We start from the raw sequence: 23,014 nt of genomic DNA, 5'->3' as shown, positions 1-23,014 counted from the left end.
AAAAACGTTAAAAAAAAATCTTCCAGATCCAAAACTTGTGAATGGTAGTGTACGGTGTTATTATTCATTAATTAAAATAATAAAAAACATTTTCAATAATTGAAAAAATAAACATGAATTAAAATAAAATAAAAAAATAAACTTTTAGTTTAACATTTTACTTCAACTTGTTGCCAGCATTTCTAAATAAACTAAATATATATATATTTTTTTTTTTCTTTGAACTATCCCTTTAAGATATCTCAATAAATAACCAATGACCATCTTACCTGATCGTTACACATTGAAGTGACGTTGCCAAGGTTATTGTTGCCCATGCCGACAGATGGTCCAATAGGAGGTAGAGTGCTCACCGCTCCTGACCCTCCAGCCATTGACACGGTGATGCTCATGTTGTTATACACGCCTTGCTGCCCAAAGCTCTGAGAGACAGGCTGGCCTGCCTGGTTATACAAACTGACACAAAACAAGAAGAAATGGTTTAAATGAAGATTAATACACATAAAAACAAATTGCATACAGTTTTGTGACCTTTTGGTGACTGATATCAAACACCATACCTGTTGTTGCTCATGGCCCCTTGCTGCCAGTTCTTTATGTCAGGTGATGGATAAACAGGTGGAGGCTGCGCTTGCTGGAGCAGAGGACTCTGGGAGGTGGAGTTCTGCGGTGAAAGCAGGGGGCTGGTTGGACTAAGCTCAGGAGCGAAGGATGGATCTGCTTGCTGGATCATGCCTGTGAGAGACAAGTTGTACACTGGATCTTTTAGGCATCGTTATAGAAGCATTAAAAGTTGTTATTAATATAACCCTGGTGATGATAAATCAGTAGCTTACAAATGAGACATACCAGACCCCCCAAATTGCTGGAAAAGCCCCTGCTGAACAGGAGTGTTCACTGGCCCCCCAAACTGCCCTTGAATGCCTCCCATAATGCCTTGGTTTCCCATGCCCCCCCTGGCAGGCAGCTTGGGGTCCAGAGGTCCTCCCATGGGGTTAAAATGGCTTGGGGAGGTAGGGGTGTTTCCAGGCACGGCGTTGTAGCTTGGAGGAAAGCCGAACAGCTGCTGCTGTGGTGGTGGCTGTTGCTGCTGGGGGCCCTTAGGAACTCGCTGAGCCCCCAGAGGTCCTGTGTTCATCCCCTGCCTCATCAGCATGACCTTCTGCTGCAGAAGCTGCCGCTGGCGGTGCTGGAAACTATAAAGCTCCCGTTGCCGCTGGGCCATCATCTGAGCATTGAGCGGAGGCTGTGAGAGAGAAGACGGAGCTTTCAGTTACATACAGAAAAACAAATCATGATTCTGAATGTAAAAATGCACAGATGCATCAATTTGACATGGAAAATGCCTTCTGTAGAACAACAACAACAATAATAATGTTTAAATTTTTATATAAAACATTGCTCTTGTAAATGTATATAAATACTAGTAATTTTATTTTTCTATGCTTTATGCCTCAAAGCACAACTTTAGCATTGATACATTATAATTATTAAAAAGTTATTTAATAAGTCTGTATAATAATGTTAATAATCAAACACTGAATTTATAATAATAACAGTATATATCTCTTAAGTTAATATTACAAATATATCAACAATGTGTAAAAATAAAAAAATTTCCTCTCTCTATATATAGACATACACACCTAAGGTCATTTATAAATACTACCAGCTTATTTATAATAATAATACAAATAATACTGATTATATTTTTATTACTAAAATGTATAAACTATATATATATATATATATATATATATATATATATATATATATATATATATATATATATATATATATATATATATACACATACAGTGCCCTCCATAAATATTGGAACAGTAAAGACAAAATTGCTTTCTCTGCTGTGAAATCAAGACATTTGCAAATATGATTAAAAGATGAATATGCAACAAAACTACAGAATGTTACATTTTATTATTAGGTCATTCGACACACATGTTTTACCAAATAAAAAGGACAGCACTTTTAGAGTTCATCCCACTATTTGATGTGAGCATAAGTATTGGAAGAGTTGAATTTAAGGCAGATGTAAAAGATTAAAAGCTAATATTTAGTTGCAGATCCCTTGCATGCAATCAGAGCAGTGAGTCTGCAACCCATAGACATCACCAGACTCTTGGTCTTATGCTTTGAAATGCTTTTCCCCAGCCTTTAATGCAGCCAATTTCAACTGTTGCTTGTTTTGGGGAATTTCTGTCTTTAGTCTCCTCTTCAGCTGGTGAAATTAATGCTCAATCGGATTTAAATCTGGAGACTGATTTGGGCAATCTAAGACTTTACATTTCTTTGCCCTGATAAAGTCCTTGACTGAACTGGCAGGATGTTTTGGGTCATTGTCCTGATCCAATATGAAGTGCTTTCTAATGAGTTCGGTGGCATTTTCTTGAATATTGGTAGCCAAGATGATTTTGTACCCTTCCAAATTCATTCTGCTACTGCCATCATACATTAAGTCATCAGTAAAATTAAAATTAAAATTAAATTAAAATAATTTATTTTCACAGCTTTTATGAGTTGTCTGTCATCAACTATTGTTGTTTTTCTCAGCCGATCAGGTTGTCGTTGGTTGCTGATGTCGCCGGTAGTTTCCAAACTCTTGATTTCTCCATGCCCTTTGTTTTTCCTATAGTTCTAATTGACTTCCTCTTTTCTTTTAGCATCCAAATTGCTTGCTTTTCTTTCAGAGTCGCTTCCTCGTCTCCATCCTGGTTTGTGTGTGTCATCGTCAAATGCAAGACTTAGAATGCAGAAGCAATGGATATATCTGATAAGACACATTCCCTGCTTTTAATATCTGAAGAATTAATGCAACAGGACACAGCTGAACACTTAGAAAGACCTGTGAGGCAACTGTTCCAATACTTAAGCTCACATCAGATAGGGAGATGAAACTCTAAAAGTGCTGATCTTCTTAGCTGGTAAAACATCTTTGTGTTGGATCACCCAATAATAAAATGTGACATTCTGTAGTTTTGTCTCATATTCACCTTTTAATCATATTTACAGATTTCTTGACTCCACAGCAAACAGAACAATTGTGTCTTTACTGTTCCAATACGTATGAAGGGCACTATATATATATATATATATATATATATAAAATACAATTTTAATTATACTACTACTAATAATTATAAATAATACTATCAATGAATATCAATATCAATATTTATAAAAAATAATATATGTATAACTTAGGTTTAAAATAAATAAATACATACATACATTAATAAATATATGTGTTGAACAAACAAAAAGCAATGGTTGTACTGTCAGCATATTAAAAAAAATTATGAACCATACCAAAACTAATCAAATCAAACTGAATTGTGACCAAGATTCAAATCCAAGATAAACAATCCTAATCAAATCAAACCATTGTCAGAGCAAATGCTTACACCCCTATAAATGACATTAAGAATTTGTCTCTGTGCATGTGACGCTAACCTGAGAGGGCATCTGAGGCTGCTGCATGCTCTGACGCATCCCCATGGCAACATGCCCCCCTTGTGGGAACTGGCCCATGGCCGCAAGCCTGTTCTGGAGCTGATGGAGAGAGGAGATATATCACCACTAAACAAGTGCAACTAATCACACGTTCGCTCAGCAGCTGCACTCGACAAAAGAATAGGTTAGTTCCACAGCATGTTATTCGAAAGGGTGAAATCAAAAGCATTCACTGGATCCGTTACACAGCGCAAGAAAATCCAAAAGGGGGATTGAGAAGTTGTGCGTTCACATTTATTATTACACAATGAAGTGAAAGCTGAAGCTCTACCTGCTGCGGGCCTTGCAAACGTTGTTGGAGCTGGAGTCTCAGCTGGTTGGGAGGTAGCCGCAGCTGGTTGGGCACACCAGGAGCTCGATTCATGCCGGGCCGCACCGTCATGCCCACGTTGCCTGGAAACGCCATCCGTGGGGACCCGAAACTCATGCCCTGTGCTGTGCCCATCTCAGCAGGAAACTGTGAGGGTGAGGTGGGGAACTGAGAGGGGTAGCTGGGCAACTTGGGGTCCATAGGTACAGGTGTTGGAGGTTGAGACTGAGGAAAGGTCTGGGTGACAGGTTCGAGGCATCCACTCTGTAGGCGAGACAGTAAACCAGTCAACCTTCAGACACACTGTTCTTGCAAAAGGTATGAGAGGAATGTTTTACTTATAATACTTACTTGAACAATCTTGTCGATGCCCAACGCTCTGTCTAGCTCGGCCAACTCACTCTCGTCGGTGCGGCTCAAGAAAGTGACCAGCTGCTCCAGCAGGGCCTTCTCGTCATTACAGCCCTCGGGAGTGGTGGGCGGACACAGCATCTTATCCAGCGGACACGGAACACACTGCCTGCTTAGAGCAGAGAAAAAAACAACAACAGAGGTAATCTATGATTCTGATCATGATGAGGAGAAAGGAACTTTGGGCAAGCAGCTGGCAATTCTATGTTATGTTGCACAGCTAACTGATTTGGCAGGTAAGTAGAATATGGGTGAAAGTGCACATCTGCTTCCTTGTGACTCAGATATATTTATAGCAGTAATTGTGACTGGAAATATAAATATTTCTATCTAACATTGGACCTGCTAATAGGTTATAAAATAACAGTTACACATTGATATTAATCAGAGATAATTTACTTGAATGTTCTTTGCACATGTAAACACAAATGTAAACCTAAAACAAAAATAGAAATATTAAACAAAAACAAATTAATAAATACAATACAAGCACAAAAATGACTAAAACTTAAAGAAAATATAAAAAATAAAGGCCAATGAAAAATATTAATAAGTAATGTATCATCACATAAATATTACTAAAATAACACTGCTACTTAATGTAGTTAAAAATATATATTTATATTATATAATTTATATAATTATATCGGCTATAATTATATTTTTAACTAAAATTCCACCACCAAAAATTTAAAGAAATGTTGGGATTATTAGATAATTTGTCTTATTTTACATAGGTTATTTTAGTTGTTAGCAACAACAATAAAACCAGGGTATACAATACATGTAAAAAAAAAAAAACATAAATAAATAAATAAAAAAAATTGGACAGAAAAAAAGAGGTTACAATAAAATATAAATAAATTGTTATTGTGTTATTTTAATATTAATCAAATTGTTTGGTTCATTTCTGCAGCCTGATTATGATCAAGAATTACTGTATGACATTCATAAACACTCACTCTTGAGGAGAGGACAGAGGGGCCTGTGTCTGGTTACCCAAGCTGCTATCGAAGGTCACTGGTTCAACCAGGGACAAGGGCTGGAACTGCTGAGACTCAGGAAGCTCCAGTTTGGCCAGTGCTGTATAAAAGGAGACAAGAAATTTTTTAACAGTCTTCTCCCCTTCATTTACTAATCAAACTGTTTCTGTTTTCAAACATGGTGACACGTTCAATCCTGCACCTGTGTTGGTGTTGAAAGAGTTGAGGCTGGTTGGATTGGCAAAGGGGCTGTTGCTCTCCTTGGGTGGCTGAAACGGGTCTGTCTGCCCAAGATCCGGCACCTGGACCTGACCCTGGTTTGGTGTGGAGGGGTCACAGAACTCAAAAGAGGACTGATTTGAGAGGTTTGATCCATCAGGGAATGCTACAGAGAGAGGTGGACAAAGGAGGAGGACAAAGCAGTTATTGAGGACTTAAGACAAATGAAATATGAATTTTATTATTACTCCAGTGGGATGGGCATCACCTTGGCTTGAAGTTCCTGGTGACTCTCTCTTCACATTCAACCCGATGGAAAGGTTATCCTCAATGGGCTGGACAAGCACTGGCTCCTCTACTGCTTTACCCCCCACAGAGCTTCTCAAAGTGGGCAAGAGCTGGTTCAAAGTGTCCAGATCAGTACTGGGAAACTGCTACTTATGTAAACACACACAGCGGTGGAGTGGAAATGAGAACAAAGGTCATCAACATCAAAAGGCACACCAGAGCACAAGAAAGACAAAGTCCACACGTGACTGCCTCAAATCAACACATGGGTTTGAGAGTTTAAGAACACAGTAACAGAGTAAACACAGCAAGAGTAAGGCCTATCATTAATATTCAGTAGGACACTGAAGGGGAGTTTGAGTTTGAAGCTGGAATTTATTTTCATGAAAGACTGAGAGACATTTCCTGTGACATGAATGATGAGGTGTGGGCATGTCTAGCCACAAAGGTGAGAAGAGTTTGATGCAATGCAGCGACTTTTGGAAAGTTGAAAAAGATCAGGGTACTGTGAGCAATTACACTATTTAATATTGATATTTGCCCACATAAAGAAACATTAAACTATTGCGTGGAAAACCATGTCAGAAATTGTGGCCCTTCAAAATTTCATTTGTGCCCTGCTTTAATGGCAAGCTATATTTTTATACTATTTGTAATGCTAATCAGTTTTTGTCTTTTGACAACATTTCTTCATGTCAAATTCAATCATTTATTCAGCTTTACTGAATAAAATGGCAATTAAAATCTAATTTTACTCGACAAAAATGTGTAAAACTATATCAAGTGCTTTTAACATTACCTTAAAACATGTAGCAAGATTCAACAAAAACAATTGAAAACTGACCTTGTTGTTAAAGCCCGAGCCTTCTGAAATAACATTATAATAAATACACTATTGTAATACAATACTGTGAATTCCTTAAGCTTTCTTCAGCATTTTTTAATTAAAATTGTTTAAGCATTGTCATGATGTGCATTGTTTTTTGTTTTGTTTTGTTTTTTTACCTCATTCTCATTACCACTTATGAAATAAAGAGAATCTTCATTAACAAATAGTCATTTTGGTGCTGAGATTAATTCTGAGAAAAAGTAAATTGTCAAAATAGACTTCCATCAGCCAAACATCCTATTCGTGGCCAGACTTTTTAAAAGCTCAGGAGTGAAAACACTAGAACATTCAAAAGTTTGGGGTCAGTTGTTTTTAAAGAAATTAATCATTTTCAGCAAAGATGTATTCAATTGTTCAAAATGTAATTTATAAAGTTGCAAAAACATCTATTTCAAATAAATGCTGTTTATTTTATGTTATGGTTTCTACAAAACAGCACAACTATAAACAACAAAAAAAGTTTCTTGAGCACCAAAAGAGCAAATAAGAGTGATTTCTGAAGGATCGTGTAGACTGATGTAATGGCTGCTAAAAATGTAGCTTTGCCAACAAAGGAATAAGTTAAAACATTAAAATACAAAACTGTTATTTTAAATTGTAATAATATTTTACAACATTACTGTTTTACTGTATTTTTGATCAAATAAATGCTGACCAAGCAGCTTCTTTTCAAAAACCCCAATCTTTTGAACAGTACTGTAAAGTGTGAAGGCCATCAAAAATGTTAATAAAGGCAAAAGGACATTAAGTAACATAGTAACATGTACATAGAAAAAAAGCATAAAATATTTTTTCCCATAACGTATTTAGATTCATTCATTAAGAACAAATAATGAATTAAAGATGTAAATACCGGGCTGGGCTTGTCACTGGATTGAGGCGAGCAAGGGACTGTAGACACGGTGGTGGTGGGGGCAGCAGCAGCACAGGGCACGTTCTCTTTGCTCCCTTTCTTCTCTGCCTTCACCTTGACCGTACTGAGGCTGAGGGCAGCCGGAGGAGGCAAGTCCTCCAGGTCCTTTTCATCCGTATCCAACAGGAAGCGTAGCAGCTGGTGGTCCTGGGGCTCCTTCCCATGTCCCCGTGCTACCAAGGCCGTGTTAGGACTGGTCGGAGGCTCCTTCTTGATATCAGGCTCCTTGCCCGTATCTGCAGGGCTGCTGTCCTGGAGCAGGCGGTGCAGAATCTTATGCCGCTCAGTCAGACTGCTGTGAGAAGCCGGACACTGGGCCACGGGCACGGGACGGGGTTGGGAGTCATGTTCAGGGGCACTGTCCAAGAGCTGGTTAAGTTTGGGTTTGCCCACTGCAGCGGCCTTAGGCTCATCAGCGGACGCTTCCGGCGGTTTAGCCGGGGGCTGATGTGCCGGGGAGCTGCTGGGGGTCGGAGTCTGTCTGGGGGGTAAGGGAGAGGGGAGAGAGAAACTGACACTGTCGCCGCCAGACTGCTGCCTAGTCAGTCCGCCAGCGGGCGAGTGGATGCCGGGCGCCGAGGGGGAAAAAGGATAACCTGGCACGCGTGGGCTGCTGGCCAGGCCCGGGCTGCCCCGTGGAGGTCGGGGCGACATGAATGAGGTAGGGGTGGCTGTGAGAGGGCTGCCAAGTGGAGAGGGGCTGCTGACCTGCTGGGAGGGCCCAATGCGGCTGGGCGTCAGGTAGCCTGGTGGAGTGGGTGTGGGGGGTCCAGGAGTGGCACAGGTGCCATTGCTGTTGTTGAGATGGAGGCTGAGGTCACTGGAGGGCTGCAGGGCAGGTGAGCGGGAAGGAGGGGCAGCAGGAGACGGAAGGCTGGGGGTAGTGTTTTCCTGAGAGCTAGCAGTGTTGTGTTCCCTAAAACACACATTATATCCAAAAAACATATGTATTGTGTGATATGCTCATATAAATGAAACAGAAATCATCAGCTACCTGTCTATAGTGTGAATGCCCATGATGAAGGGCTGTACATCTGGATTTGGGGGGCAGCAGAACTTGCAGCGTGTCTGCGCACTGAGGGACGTCCCGTCACTGAGTGTGAAATGGTACAGAGGACTGATGGCCGTGCCGTGGGTCATCACTGTCAACGCACACAGAGCATAAAAATGTGTTTGTTTTAGAGTTACCACATTTACAAATATCAACTTAGAGCCTCATTTGCTAACTATAATTGCCTTTTGCTTACTATAATTGTCTTCTAAATTTAGGACAAATCCACATGTATGCTGCATATTAACACTACCAGTTCAAAAGTTTGCTGTAAAAAATGAATTCTTTCATTCGGCAAGATACAATAATTGATTAATTAATTAATGTAATAATGAATTATTTAATTTATTAAATAATTAATGCTTAAAACATTTGTAACAAAAAATGCATTTTTTTCAACATTGATAAGAAGAAATGTTTTTTATCAGCAAATTAGAACTCCAAAATCATTTCTGAAGAATCATGTGACACTGAAGACTGGAGTAATGGCTGCTGAAAATTCTGAATTACCATCACAGGAATGCATAAATATGATTTTATATATATATATTTTGCATAATGCATAAATATGATTTTATATATATATATTATATATATATATATTTTATATATATATATATATATATATATATATATATATATATATATATATATATATATATATATAAATAGAAAACCGTTATTTTAAATTATATTAAATAATATTATAAACTGTAATGTATATCCTGTATTCATAAATGTACATTTCTTTTTATAACCTTTTGACAGAGGAAAATAAAAACTGGCTACTGGATTAATTGAAAAAAAAAACAAAAAAAATAAACAATGCAGAGATTGATCAGTTATCAAAATAATTGTTGGTTGCAGCCACATTGGGCAGATTAGAACACCTTGAATGAGTGAATGAATCAAATTGTGAGTGTAAATCATTAAATAAATCATAAATAGTCATTCTCTAGGTAAAGAAATGCAAGGGCAGATCATTACTGCTTTAAAATGTTAAGTACTACTCAAAATGGCTAGAACGGAAGTGAATGTACTCACCCTCATGAAGCAGCTTCTTGGCATGGGAGGGCTCATTGCCCTGAGGCTGGAAGAATGCGTAGATGCACTTCCTGACCAGGTCCTCCCAACCTGGTCGGCCTGTGGCCCTCAGAGCACTCATCTCAATAGAGATGATTTTCCCTGCGGACACACACACACAAATCAAACACCGGGAAAGATCATTAGATTATGTAAACAGCACTTCAGGTTCAAGAGGAGGAAGCTTTACAAATCACAGATTTAACAACAAACCGTTTTGTGCTTCCTTCTGCAAGAACAGAAAAAGAACATAGTTTCAGATTCAGTCTGCATGCTTATTCTTCTTCTCCAGCTCTTTTTCTCTTTTTCTGCCACTGCTGCTAAGGCTTTCAAGACTAGAGACACTACTTCGTTACAGCAACAATTCTTACTGTTGTAGTTTTTTTTTTATTTTTCTATTTAATTTGACATTTTTTGTTTTATATTTTATTTTTTTGTTTTATTATTTTACTCAAAAAGCCTTTGAAAGAAGTTTCTTATGCTCACTAAGGTTGTAATTAAGTGATCAAAAATACAACAAATATTACAACAAAACAGTAATATTGTGAAATATTACTAAAATTTTAAATAACTGTTCTCTATGTAATTATATTTTAATTATATTTAATTATAATGTCTTTACTATCACTTTTGATCAATTTAATATGCCCTGGCTCAATAAAAGTCTTTAATTTCTTTATAAAATAAAAATAAAATAACTTTTGAACAGTAGTGTACTAAACTAAGCATGTTTTCTTTGAAGGAGAAACTCGTGTGTATTTAGACAGGAATTACAGAAACAATGTGTCAGCTCAATGCACCTGTCGCTTGTTGATGTGACATTTAAAAAATACGAGCAATGAAATGGAATAAAATGTGTCTGGAGATGCATTTTAAAAAGTGCTTATAATCAAAATCATTATCTCAAGAATAAGATGCTGAAAAAACAGGGAGATGTACTGCAAAAACCATCTAGAGTCTATCTAACATGTTTAGATTCACTGCAATTAATACAATTAAGAACACGTTCTGTGTGAACACTTGTGTCCATCTTTATTATAGTAACTTCAGATTTCGGCTACAGCTATTTCAGCCACGTTTTTCTGTTTTGCAATATTTGTTCTATTTTTACTTCAATATTTTTGTCTTTGGTTTAGCCTATGACAATAACACCGCATGAGCTCCTACATGATGATAATGTGCCCAGATCAACAAGTCCTAGCAGCGGAGACTAAGTATGTATGTGTATATAATGAAACACTACCTGTAGGGTCCTGCTTGGTGATGAAGGACTCTGTACTGACAGGGATCTGAGGTGGACGGGGCATTCGGCATGCTATACAGATTAAACAGCTCTGCAGGTCTGTGGACAACAGAGACATAACAGTTTAAAGTGCTATATGCAACACATACCGAACATATTATCATAAATCTGTGCAGAACATGATTAAATATAATTAAATTAGAAAAATGCAATATAGAAGAATTATTATTAGTGAACCCCAAAATAAAAAACTGATTTTACATTTGAACACTAGCGTGTCAATGACAGCTTCATCAGACTCCTTGCACTAAGCTAAATATTTATATGGGTATGATTTTATGAGTGTGTGTGTGTGGTCTCACCCTCGCCCTCCTCCTGCACCGCTCTAGGCTGAGAGACCGTGAAGCACTGCATGAACTCATACTGTTGACGGGCCTCCTGGTTCTCTGTGTCCACCTCGTCTGGAGGCCTTTTCAGCAACCTGCAGTTAAACGTGTGGCTGTTCCTTCGGCCTTGCTCCTGAGGCCATGGCACACCGTTTACTGAAAACACACACAGATGTGCAAGGTGAGTTAAGTGTGAGATAAAGACCACCAGTGGAGTGCCACTGAGCTCTGAAGTGAAAGAGGTTGACCTCTAACCTTTGTGCTAGTATTTACAGTGAATGATTAACATAGAACCCTACCTGCCTTTCGTTTTTAAACCAGCTTTTTTTTTCTACAACTAACACAAAAGAAACAGCTTGTACATCTTGCTTCTCCCATATCTCCGTTGGTTATAAAATACAAATATACATAAATATGGAAACAATTTAAGTACTAATTTAAGTTTACGATGACAATGGCAAATCTCATTGGTCCAAATTCCTACTCGCCAAAGCTGTACATTAATCATCAAATATCTTCTGAGTAGTTGTAACTGTGTCACGTCGCATCATGTCTGGTAAGGTGTAAAATTTTCTGTTAAATCTTTATCTACTGTTCTCCTCTTACTGTGGCCCTTCTCACCGAGAGACTCACCAAGGCTCTTGGGTAGCAGGTTGCGCACAAACTCGTTATGATCACCCACATGAAGGATGCTGTAGACGCTGGAGGTCATCAGCTCTTCCTGGGTATAACCCAGATAACCGGTGACGTTCTCAGACACAAACACAATGCGCCCCTCGCGGTTCACAACAAAAAAGAAGCCATCCAGGGCCTTAAGGAACAGACAGTGAACAGAGACGGAAGACAAAAATAAGATTTTGTCATTCCCAACCATAGTAACTGAGCCAGGCTCAGATGAGGAGAGAATGAAAATTCTCAATATCAGTCTTTTCTACAGATAAAGAGTTTAAAAAGTCTAACATACCTCCAAGAGAAGTGGCCCAAGGGCTTCCTTCTCCACCATGCCCTGACTGCTGGACGATATGTCACTCTTTTGCACCTCATCATCTGGAGACATCAGAGCTGCTTTTTCTGTGAACATGCAAAGAACATCATGTTTAAATTTCTGGTAAGTAACACCAAATACATCTAAATTTCAGTGGAGTGGAGTCAGTAAACAAAACACAATATTAATTAAAAAAAACATTTTTAATCAATCATTTAATTATAATAATTATGCATAAATGTGACAGTCAAGATATTTATAATGTTATAAAATATTTCTATTTCAAATTAACTCTGTTCTTTTAAACTTACTGTTCATCAAAAACTCTTGAAAAAAAATACATTTGTTAAAATTGCAATAATATTTCACAATATTACTATTTTTTCTGTATTTCTGATCAATTAAGTGCAGCCTTGAGCATAAGACACTTCTTTCAAAAAGCATAAAAATAAATCTTACCAACCCCAGATATTTGAATCCTAGCGATAACACAGTGAAACACATATTCACAGTTTTGTTTTGATTTTTGCCTCCACACCTTCCAAACCAATATGCATCCCTATCCATAGGAGCTTTCTAATGTGTAAGTGGCCTTATACAAACACACAAAAAAACATGCATAATTTCACTATTGTCCTCCTTCCTCTCTTGGACTGGGTGGATGAAAGCTACACAGCGGAAGCCTCTCTAAGACTAATGTGACCAAAGTGGTACTTTTGGACAGGAGCCAGCCACAGTAAGTGCGGAGAGCACTCTTGAGAAAAGCTTGAGACCGAAGAGTCACAATTCGGTCACTTCTGTCCCAGTTCGACTCAAAGAGCTGATATAAAGTGTCAATGACTATTCTGCGGCCAAACTACTTAACCTTTTTCTCCTCTCGAGATCAAAGCTTCTGAAGGACTGCATGAGAACACGGCTCAGTCCAACAGCTGGAGAGAAGAGCGGACGAGACTGTTTGTTTTGGGCTGCATTTTAAGTGGAGACTTCTTGAAGAAAAGTCTAAATTTAGATCAGAACTCGAGCGCTGTATTTACACACATAATAGCAATGTAGCTCTCACCGAGGAACTTCTGCAGAGCGCACAACTCGGCGGCAACATCTGTCTTGTTAGTTGCTTTCTGAACTCTGAAACACGAAAGTTTAAAATGAGGTCAGTCTGGTGGGAGGGGATAGGAGTTTTAGGGGTTTTACAGAGACGTCGCTTGGCCAATATGTTGTAAGGAACAGGAATGACAGAGTTAACCTCAAATGTCCACACAGCTATTTTTTTCTATTTTGCATAGCGGTCAGTCGATGTGGATATTTTGATGGCTGATGCTGATATCTTACAGTGTGACCATACAGATTGATGGCTGGGATAAGGCTTTTATATATATATATATATATATATATATATTTATATATATATATATATATATATATATATATATATATATATACATACATTTATATTGTACTATTTAATTTAAATATAGTAAACAACACATGCTGCAACAAAATCACAACAAGTTCAAGTTTGAAGCAAGTTCAGCATCACAAAATTTAGTCAAGTATCACAATCATTTTGGTTTGATTTTGAATTGATAAAAAAAAAAAAAACGATCAAGCATATTTTTAATTAATAAATTAGCGTAATTAAAATACAAATCAATTAAGTAAAATAAAATTATCAAAATAATTTAAAATAAATTAATTTATAAATTCCTATAAATTAATTGATCAATACTCATTCTCTGCACTGGGGGAAAGTGTCATTTTTTTTCTCACACTTATCGGCATAACAGAGTGTTTTGTTAGTTTGGTGTGTTTCCTCCTTTTGAGGTCTCCTCATCTCAGTGCTTTTATGAAGAGAGCGCATCTGTGCACCTTTCGGATAGCGCACCAAGAACCGTGTTGACCGGGTACTCGGTACCACCAGTACTTAAAAAAAAACTGGTTCCGTAACATTTTTGTTTTTTTAGTACCGACTTGGTACCGAAGTACTGGGTCTTTTGACAACACTATATAACACTATAAAATACAAATTGTGTCAAAGCAGTTGTATAGTATTAAACAGGAAAATAGTACTGATAATGCAAGAGGGCAATAGTAAACACTCAATTTACCAGTTAAAGTCAGTTCGTTGATGTCATCGTCCAGCTCAGTTCATGAGTGAAATGAGTCAACATGTGGTTAAGTGAAGTCAGTGGAAAAATCTTAGGAAAATCTGTGGAAGGACAAGTAAGAAAAGGTACCAAGCTCCACATCCTCACGATTAGCCCTAAACAAATGAATACAAATGGGAGTCCCAGTCAATCCCACAATTAGCCTCCCTGGCAATCAATCACAACGTTCTGACACCACTCCCACTTGAAACACAGCCAGCTGCCATGGCAGCAGCGTTAATGTGGCATTGGTGTGGCAGGCGATACCTGATCTCATAACAGAAGGCTTCCGATCTGTGTGATGTAAGGGCTTTATGTGTTTGGTGTGTCACACATACACAGACAGCTGGCCTATAGATACAGATCTGCCAGAACGCTCCTACTCTTTTTCAAATGGAAAACAGTTGAATCAAAGCAAAATACTTCACAATTCATTTATTTCTACTATTTGCCAAGGCATGCATCACCATTACTATTTGTTTTGTTCAAATCCCTAACCATAAGAATGAAACTATCATAACTCACCCCACACTGTTTGAAATAATAACATGTACAATACTAAACTCTTTCACTTGCTGAGGAGAGGGGTGCTACTGATTGTCATTTATGGTAGGGATGGGTTTTGACACAAATTTCATGATTCGATTCAATTCTGACAATTCTGAGTCAATTTTTTTAAATATAAACATTCAAATTGTAGCTGTAATAAAAACTTGATGAATTTATTTAAGCATAAATTAAATATCGAAGAACAGCAAAAAAATTAAATGAATATGTTATATGGTGCATATATTTAGCTAAATACTCCTCTCTAGAGCTCATTTTGATAGCTGACTAACGAGTTTATGGTCACCAAATATGTTTTCTCTGAGGTAAATGTGACGTTACACAACAAATATGTATATATAGTAGGGCTGAGGCGATAAGACGATAGTATCATGTATTGACAATAGTCAGAGATATATAATTAGTAACTTATGATGTTTCTATTAATTTATCATCAAGATATATACAAATTCAGTCATAATAAAAACATTAGACTGCTTTTAGCCTTGCGGTGGAGTTGGTTCACTTTTCCTGCAATGTAAATAAATAATTAAATAAATTAGAACGATAATATCGTGTATCGGCGATCTCACAGGCTGACGATAGGGCGATATGAAAATTGAGTATATTGCCCAAAACTAATATATTGTCTACAAACTGTTATATTGACAACCTTCCGTGGTTGAAACACTGATTGAGCGATTACATGAGACAGGATACAGATTTCGGTAAGTTGTACTCTTTCTTTTAAAATACCTTCAGATGTTTATTCTTGTTTATTTCGTGCTGAATTGAGTATTAAAACAAAGGAAATGATCAGTTCACGTGAATTTCACGTTGCCGCTTCTCTTGATATGAGGTGCTACAGCGATTGGTAACTCGACATTACACGGCACCAAAATGGCATTTATTGTTTGAATACTGTTATAAAATCATAAGAATTTGAAATCTGAGTCTTCTAAAGTAACAAAGCCTATTCCGATTTATTGGATGGGAGGTGTGCTACAATGTTCCATTCATTAACTGGGGGACTAATATAAGTCTTCTGGGGACACCAGAGACTTATATTACATATTGTAAAAAGGGGTATAATATGTTTAAATATCACAATTGTGATGCATCAAGAATCATTCTAGAATCAGACTGTGATTCACTGAATTGAAATAGATCAAATTGTGAGGTGCGTAAAGATTCTCCTCCTATTAAATGCATCCTGTCACTTTACATAAAATTGGCAAAGTGAATAAATTACTATCATTATACACAGTGCTCAAAACGAGCTGAATAATAACTCAAGCAATTTCACCCAAGCACTGATCTTCACAGCGAGCAAACAAAGCTAATGGCTGCCAGTTTTCATGACCTTTGCCATGGGAATTGCTCTCTGACTTCATTTCTCAGGTTTCAAATTGAATTGGATTTTGATTTTTTTCAAGTGCATTTTCTGAGGGGCTGGAATGTTAATGAAGTGCACTGTTCTGAATGAGAGCATGGATAAAATGTGAAAAATGTCTTTGATGTACACTTCATCCAACTGAAAGTGACATTTGGTCCTAGTGTCCTCGTTCATATCATCCGGCAAACACATCAACAACCTTTTTCATACGTACAAACAGAACGGATTGATGTGTAGGAGCCTAAAAAAATTTGAAATTGCAATGCTTCCATGACAGATCAGAAGAATTTACTACTGTATTTCAGAATTTGAGCTGATATACCTGATGACCAAAATTAAAGAGGGGCAGCTTAATTAAAATCTTGATAATTATGTTATGGTGACAGAATAAATCATGATTACAGTTATTTTTACTGGAAATTCAATAGAAAAATGGCTACCAAGACACATTCTGCTCTTTTTTTTCCACATTATTCAATGTTTCATCATCTCTTTCACATCTACTATGGTATAAATTGACACACTTCTACCACTGAGCAGTATTATTTGTCATACTGGAAGGCCTAAAGAGGCTCCTTCAGGTGACAGTCCAGGTAAACACATTGGTACACATCTGAAAGTTTAAGCTCATGAGGTGAAAGTGTGTTCTTGTCTGACAACATTAACACCACGCTAAAGCAGGGATATTAGAGGTGGGGCGGCAAGTTCCTGTTTCTCCTTTCTCGCAGGGAGAGAGGGGAAGCTGAGGTCTACGAGAGGCCCTCTCTTGCACAAGGTCAGGGGGCAGGGCAGCGTCACCATTGGCTGCTCTCTCGCACGCCCCTGCGGCCCCCCTTTCCTCAGGCTCTGAATGAAAACAGAGAGGGGCCAGCACTCTAGGTGACAAACTGTAGAACGAGAGCAAGCAAATGAGGCATAATATACATTTGTCTAAGAGCTCTGTCCAGTTACTGATTAAAACAAACCAAAGAGGCAAGCAAATGAGTGCATCCGATGCTACATGCACTTTTACATGTAGTTTGAACATAAATGTGAGTTGGCAGTGTGCGTACACAACCACCCTATAATGCAGATAATAACAGATCTGTCAAGTTTCCTTAAGAGCGCACTAACAGGATAGACTATGTGAGCATAAGACTCAAAAACAAAACAAAAATCTATTAATTTTAAATCAATTTTATTTTAAAATTCAACTAATTCAAAAGGTTTTGTGATTTTATTTCTGATTTAATTAATTGGGATAATGATTTATTGATTTATGATGTCAATGAAATTCCACTTTATTTATTTATATACAATATTCAATACAAATAAATTAAATAATTTACATTTAATTTATATTCTTTAGAGTTGTTAAGAGTTGTGCAATTTAATAACTTTTAAAATATCATAATAATACCTTTAAAATTATCAATATTCAACATCTCAGATACCACCAGCAAAAAATTTGAATAGTATACAAGTTAAATTTATTTTGACTTTTCTTATCAACTGAAACTCTGAGAATCTTCAGCGATTATATGATGATAATAATAATAATATAAAATTTTAGAATTAAAAATTAAAAGTATATTATTAAAACTATTATAAGACAGACACATGCTTCTTTTGAAATACAACTGAACTGTCAAATCAATAAATATTATTTTATAAGAATATTAATCATACTACTTTAGAGTTGTAAAATTACAGTACTTAAGACTTAATTTCTTCGCTTGCAAGACTTAAACCCTCAAGTGTTGATGGAAAATCTCTGACTACAGGTCTACAAATGCTTCTCATTACAAATCTACCTGAAGTGTGTGAAAGCATAACATGCTGTAATCATATGTCCACAAAAATGGTGGAAATTATGCGAATGTGAAAATAAAGTATAACTGGTGCACACTGTGTTCACAAATGCGGATCACCCAGCCCTAGCACAAGCGGTCACACAAAGTCATAGAGACTAATCACACTTCCTGCTTAAGCCATACCTTCTCCTGTGCTCACCTATGTTTCACAATTTAACCCAATTCCCACTGCTTTGTTAAAATAGCTAAGAATAATAATAATGTATTTTCTCCTGCAGCGCATGCAGATGTGCCAGATATAGCAGAGCGGCTTCAGCAGCTATTTGTCAAGTGCCATTTTAAAGGATTATGGTGTATACATTACAGTCCTGCAAAGAAACTAGAGACAGCTTAAAATGTTTGTGCTAGCCAGTGCCTGCCCATCTAATATGCAGATCCCACAGCCTTCTGACATTGATTAATTTTTAGATCTTCGGATAAACATCCTTTCGTGGCCTCTTTGCATAAGTGATATTCACTATTCCAGGGGCTCCTTAGTTTACCATGCCAACAAAACCTTTTTTTAGGCCTGCAAATCATGAGATGACATGTTTACCACTGTCAAAATGAAGAATGACGAGATCTAACAGGGGTGATTTGGAGCAAGCCGACATGCTTTGTTCACACTTCAGTTTTCTTTAGAGTTCTCAAGCTTCCTCTCATTTGGAAATAACAGTGACAACACCGGCAAAACAAGTCAGTTGCTGAAGCAAATCTAAACACCAGCGAGTTTCATGCCAATTAAATTAATACTACATTGGTTTAGCTTTAAGGTCAACCAAAAATAATCTCCTAACAAATAAAACGATCAATGATAAGGAAAAGGAGCTTGGTTCCCAAGGACTTTACTCAATTCAAGGTCTGACTGGTTGGTCTTAGAAAATATTTAACCATTGAGAGGAAACTGAAGTCTACTGACAGCAAGACTTATCCAAATATAGCCTAATATTTCAAGACAACAGACATTTATGAAATCAACTGAATGATAACAAAGTGACGCAAGAAAAACTAAAGATAACAGATGCAATAACTGCAATAAATAAATGTGCTCAAAAATTCTGTCAGTCTTTCAGCCTTTGTGCCCACTACACGCTTTATGGCATTGCTAAACACAAAATGCCAAAAAGAATTATTTATGTATTTAAGTGAACTCAACATAATACATATGCCAAAAACCACCATCACTCATTCAATGCTTATGTCACTGCAAACCCGTAATATTTTCTTTCTTCTGTGAATGCTACAAATGAACCATACAAGAAATTTATAAGGCACAGACAACATTTCTATTAACACTATTATACAATTCTATTCTATAGTACAATTCTATTCTATATATACACAATATTCTACATATATACAATTCTATTCTACACTACTATACAATAATACACTACTATTTATGTTTCTGAGAGATGTCTCTCATACTCACCAAAGCTGCATTTAAAGTACAGTAAAACATTGAAAAATGTTTAAATTGTGAAATATTATTACAATTTAAAAACTATTTTCTATTTTAATATTTTAAATCGTAATTTACTCTAGCCATTTCTCCAGTCTTTAGTGTCACATGATCCTTCAGAAATCATTCTAATAAGCTGATTTCTTATTATCAGAGTTGTAAATGGCTGTGCTGCTTAATATTGTTTTGAAAACCATGAAATCTTTTATTCAGGATCTTTTTGATGAATATAAAGTTAAAAAGCATTTATTTGGAACATAAATCTTTTGCAATATTATAAATGTCTTTACTGTCACTTTTAATCAATTGAATCAATCCTCGCAGAATACAACCATCTCTAAAAATCTAATCAAAAATTACTGACTCCAAACATTTTAACGGTGTACAGGAAGTCAACACCTCGCCAGAAATTCAAAAATTTACTTAAACACTGACTGTGTCTTGGACATAATACACGTTTGTCTAAGAGCTCTGTCCAGTTACTGATTAAAACAAACCAAAGAGGCAAGCAAATAATAACATCCTCTGGGCCCCCCAAAAATTTCTCAGTAAAAGTGCTATGCATTTAGAAGCTCCTAAAAAAGGAGTGCCGAACAAACAATGTCGTTCTCACCACTGTGATTTACAGCCAGTCTAACAAGCAGAATAAAACCTTTAGTTCCGTATTATACATTTCACTTTATTTCTTGTTATGCTAATTTATCTTGAAGATGACTGAAGGAACACAAGTTCTTATCAGAGTAGGCATGTCAACAAACCAACCATAATAAACACTAACATTTTTGCAGTGTCAATTTCCTGTCTGTACTGTGGAAATATATGGAAATACTTGTGCGCAGCCTACGCACAGCCCCAAAGGAAAAGCATGGACACTGGCTACTCACCCTGCTCGCGCCGTTTGATCTGCTGGATCTGGTCCACAGTGCTCTTTAAGATGTGGCATTTGTCCGGCTTCACGTTCAAGCTTGCAATGTCGCTCATGTTGGCTGACAGTAACTCAGCCAGTTCGTCAATGTAGCGGCATTCCAGCTCACGCCGTCGCTTCTCCACACTACCATACAAACAGGAACAAACAAAGAGAATTGTACAATTTTTAGAACATATTTAAAAGAACCTTAAGCACTGTACTTTACAATCATACATGATATGAACATTACTGTTAAATATATACTGCATTTATGCATTAGCACTCACTTGAAAGAAATATATATGAACATTACTGTGAGAAAGGATGTACATAAAATGAAATACATGTACATTTTTAATATAACGCTGCATTAGCACTGCATTTATGCATTAGCACTCATTTGAAAGAATAAAGTCTAAAGCATTGTACTTTACAAACTAAATTAGAAAATACAAACTTAAATGTACATAAAACATTATTTATTAAAAATGATTACTTTTTTTTTTTTTTTTTAAAGATAAGTACTTTAATTCAGCAAGGACACATTACATTTTGACTTAAGTGACTTACATTTCTAAACCAAAAAAAGTCTACTGCAAATAAACTGTTCTTTTGAACTTTCTATTCATCATCCTTAATATTATATATCATGGTTTCCACAAAAATATTAAGCAGCAAAACAGTTTGAAAATAATAAGAATTGTTTCTTGATTTCTGAAGGATCATGTGATACTGAAGTTTATAGAAATTGTGTAAAGCTACATTTAAGATTACATTTTAAAATATTTTCAAATAGAAAATAATTATCTTATATTATAATGATATTTGACAATAATCCATATTTTTGTTTTATTTTTTATCAAATAAAATAAGGCTTGGTGAGCACTTTTATATACATATTTTTAAATATATTATACAATATGCATTTATCAAGTGCTCAGTCACCTGGGGTGGTGGTGAATAAATAAATAGATAAATAAAAACACATGAATCAAATTCTTAGTTGAAAATGACTTGAAATGCTCATTTCAATACACAAAAGGAGACTTACAATAAGCTCTCCCTTCCTCTGCTGGCACATGAACAACTAACTGCACTCGGAGAAAAAAAATAAAAATAAACAAAAGAAAAAAGCCAACCTGCTGCTGCTCTGTTATGTTTTTAAGACAAAGCCTTGAAGTGGTAAAGTTTGGCACAGAGGCTGAGTGGGCATTCTGCAAGGACTTGGGCCCTGAATAATTCATGATGCTCAAAGAGCACTATGATCACAAACAGCCCCTGAACCCCGATTATGGGTCTCAGCGCTCTGCCACCTGATAGAGGCAGAGGATTCTACAGTTGAAAGGAGGAATGCTGGGCGAGGGGAGACTATAGGTGCACTCAGGGACAAACTGTGGGTGGCCTGGAACCAGAGCGAGGCTAAAACACACACTTTAACACAGACGTATCATTGAGCTAATAAGGGTTGGGCTGCGTACAGTCCTTGCACTAGCAGGCATTCCTCAAAGGCTTATGCTGCACATGGGTTATCAAGCTGAGAGGAGACACTGAGAGAGAGAGCGGCTGAATAGGAGAGAGAAAGACAGATGGTCAGGGGCTATAGTCAAGTAATGTTAAATATCAATGGAATGCAAAGGCTTCAGATCTGAGCCCATTTATCATCCGGTCAAAAACAAAAGATCAGCGATGGCAAGGTGAAAAAGCGCTGAAACTGGAGGCGTACACCATGTTAAAAGCAACTGAAAAGATTTGACAGAAACGGACGGATTCTAAAGACACAGAATAAGGGAGTTTCATGTTTATTCTTTAACGCTTAAAGAGTATAGGAACATGTACGCGAGTTTGTGTCATAGACCAACGGTTGTTGTACACGTGCGAGGATAAATAAATGCTGCTCTTTTGAAGTATCATTTATCAAAGAATTCTAGAGAATTTAGAAAAAAAGCATCATGGTTTTCACAAAAATATAAAGCAGCATAATGGTTTTCAATATTAACAATAATATTCTTGAGCACTAAATCAGCTTAATACAATTTCATCAAAAAAAAAATTAATTAAAAAAATTAAAAAAATTCTCACCAACCCCAAACTTAAATATAAAAAACATATTAAAACAGACTGACACAAACCCCAAACAAAAAAAAAATTAAATAAAAAAATAAAAAAAATTATAAACGAAAGTAAAATATATAAAAAAATTCTCACCAACCCCAAACTTAAATAGAAGTATATGTAAAAAGAATGGAAAGTATTCTCGAAAGTCTAAAATACTTTACTTTGTAAATGAAAACAATAAAACATTACAAATTAAATATGCAATATTTTATTATAATATTTTTTATCAAATCAAAAAAATTACAATAACATTCAAAATATATTTATATATTTTATCACGTGTTTATGTACATAATATATGCATTTATTAAGACAGGTCT

The 23,014-nt window shown here is 36.5% G+C and overlaps 1 protein-coding gene across 5 annotated transcripts in view; it reads right to left on the bottom strand.

The window, feature by feature from the left end:
* The window catches only part of LOC109055566 (nuclear receptor coactivator 1-like), a 50,586-nt gene that overhangs the window by 5,402 nt on the left and 22,170 nt on the right, over positions 1 to 23,014 (bottom strand). For 3 of the 5 annotated variants that reach the window (XM_042746602.1, XM_042746603.1, XM_042746605.1), the window contains 17 exons: positions 20,557 to 20,723; positions 12,272 to 12,378; positions 11,941 to 12,118; positions 11,284 to 11,463; positions 10,922 to 11,020; positions 9,640 to 9,780; positions 8,539 to 8,686; positions 7,485 to 8,460; positions 5,723 to 5,888; positions 5,438 to 5,620; positions 5,215 to 5,335; positions 4,193 to 4,364; positions 3,803 to 4,105; positions 3,472 to 3,570; positions 850 to 1,246; positions 561 to 735; positions 270 to 456 (listed from right to left, as the gene is read on the bottom strand). In XM_042746602.1, coding sequence (XP_042602536.1) covers positions 270 to 456; positions 561 to 735; positions 850 to 1,246; positions 3,472 to 3,570; positions 3,803 to 4,105; positions 4,193 to 4,364; positions 5,215 to 5,335; positions 5,438 to 5,620; positions 5,723 to 5,888; positions 7,485 to 8,460; positions 8,539 to 8,686; positions 9,640 to 9,780; positions 10,922 to 11,020; positions 11,284 to 11,463; positions 11,941 to 12,118; positions 12,272 to 12,378; positions 20,557 to 20,723 — 3,799 coding nt within the window. Of the gene's footprint in view, positions 1 to 269; positions 457 to 560; positions 736 to 849; positions 1,247 to 3,471; positions 3,571 to 3,802; positions 4,106 to 4,192; positions 4,365 to 5,214; positions 5,336 to 5,437; positions 5,621 to 5,722; positions 5,889 to 7,484; positions 8,461 to 8,538; positions 8,687 to 9,639; positions 9,781 to 10,921; positions 11,021 to 11,283; positions 11,464 to 11,940; positions 12,119 to 12,271; positions 12,379 to 13,352; positions 13,418 to 14,397; positions 15,021 to 20,556; positions 20,724 to 23,014 lie in introns of those variants that run through there. The other 2 variants (XM_042746607.1, XM_042746606.1) reach the window with 2 other exon arrangements.

The sequence above is a fragment of the Cyprinus carpio genome, chromosome B20, assembly GCF_018340385.1.
Source record: "Cyprinus carpio isolate SPL01 chromosome B20, ASM1834038v1, whole genome shotgun sequence".
Lineage (NCBI taxonomy): Eukaryota > Metazoa > Chordata > Actinopteri > Cypriniformes > Cyprinidae > Cyprinus > Cyprinus carpio.
The sequence above is the reverse complement of the archived record's forward strand: the minus strand, read 5'-3'. Positions and strand labels throughout refer to the sequence as shown.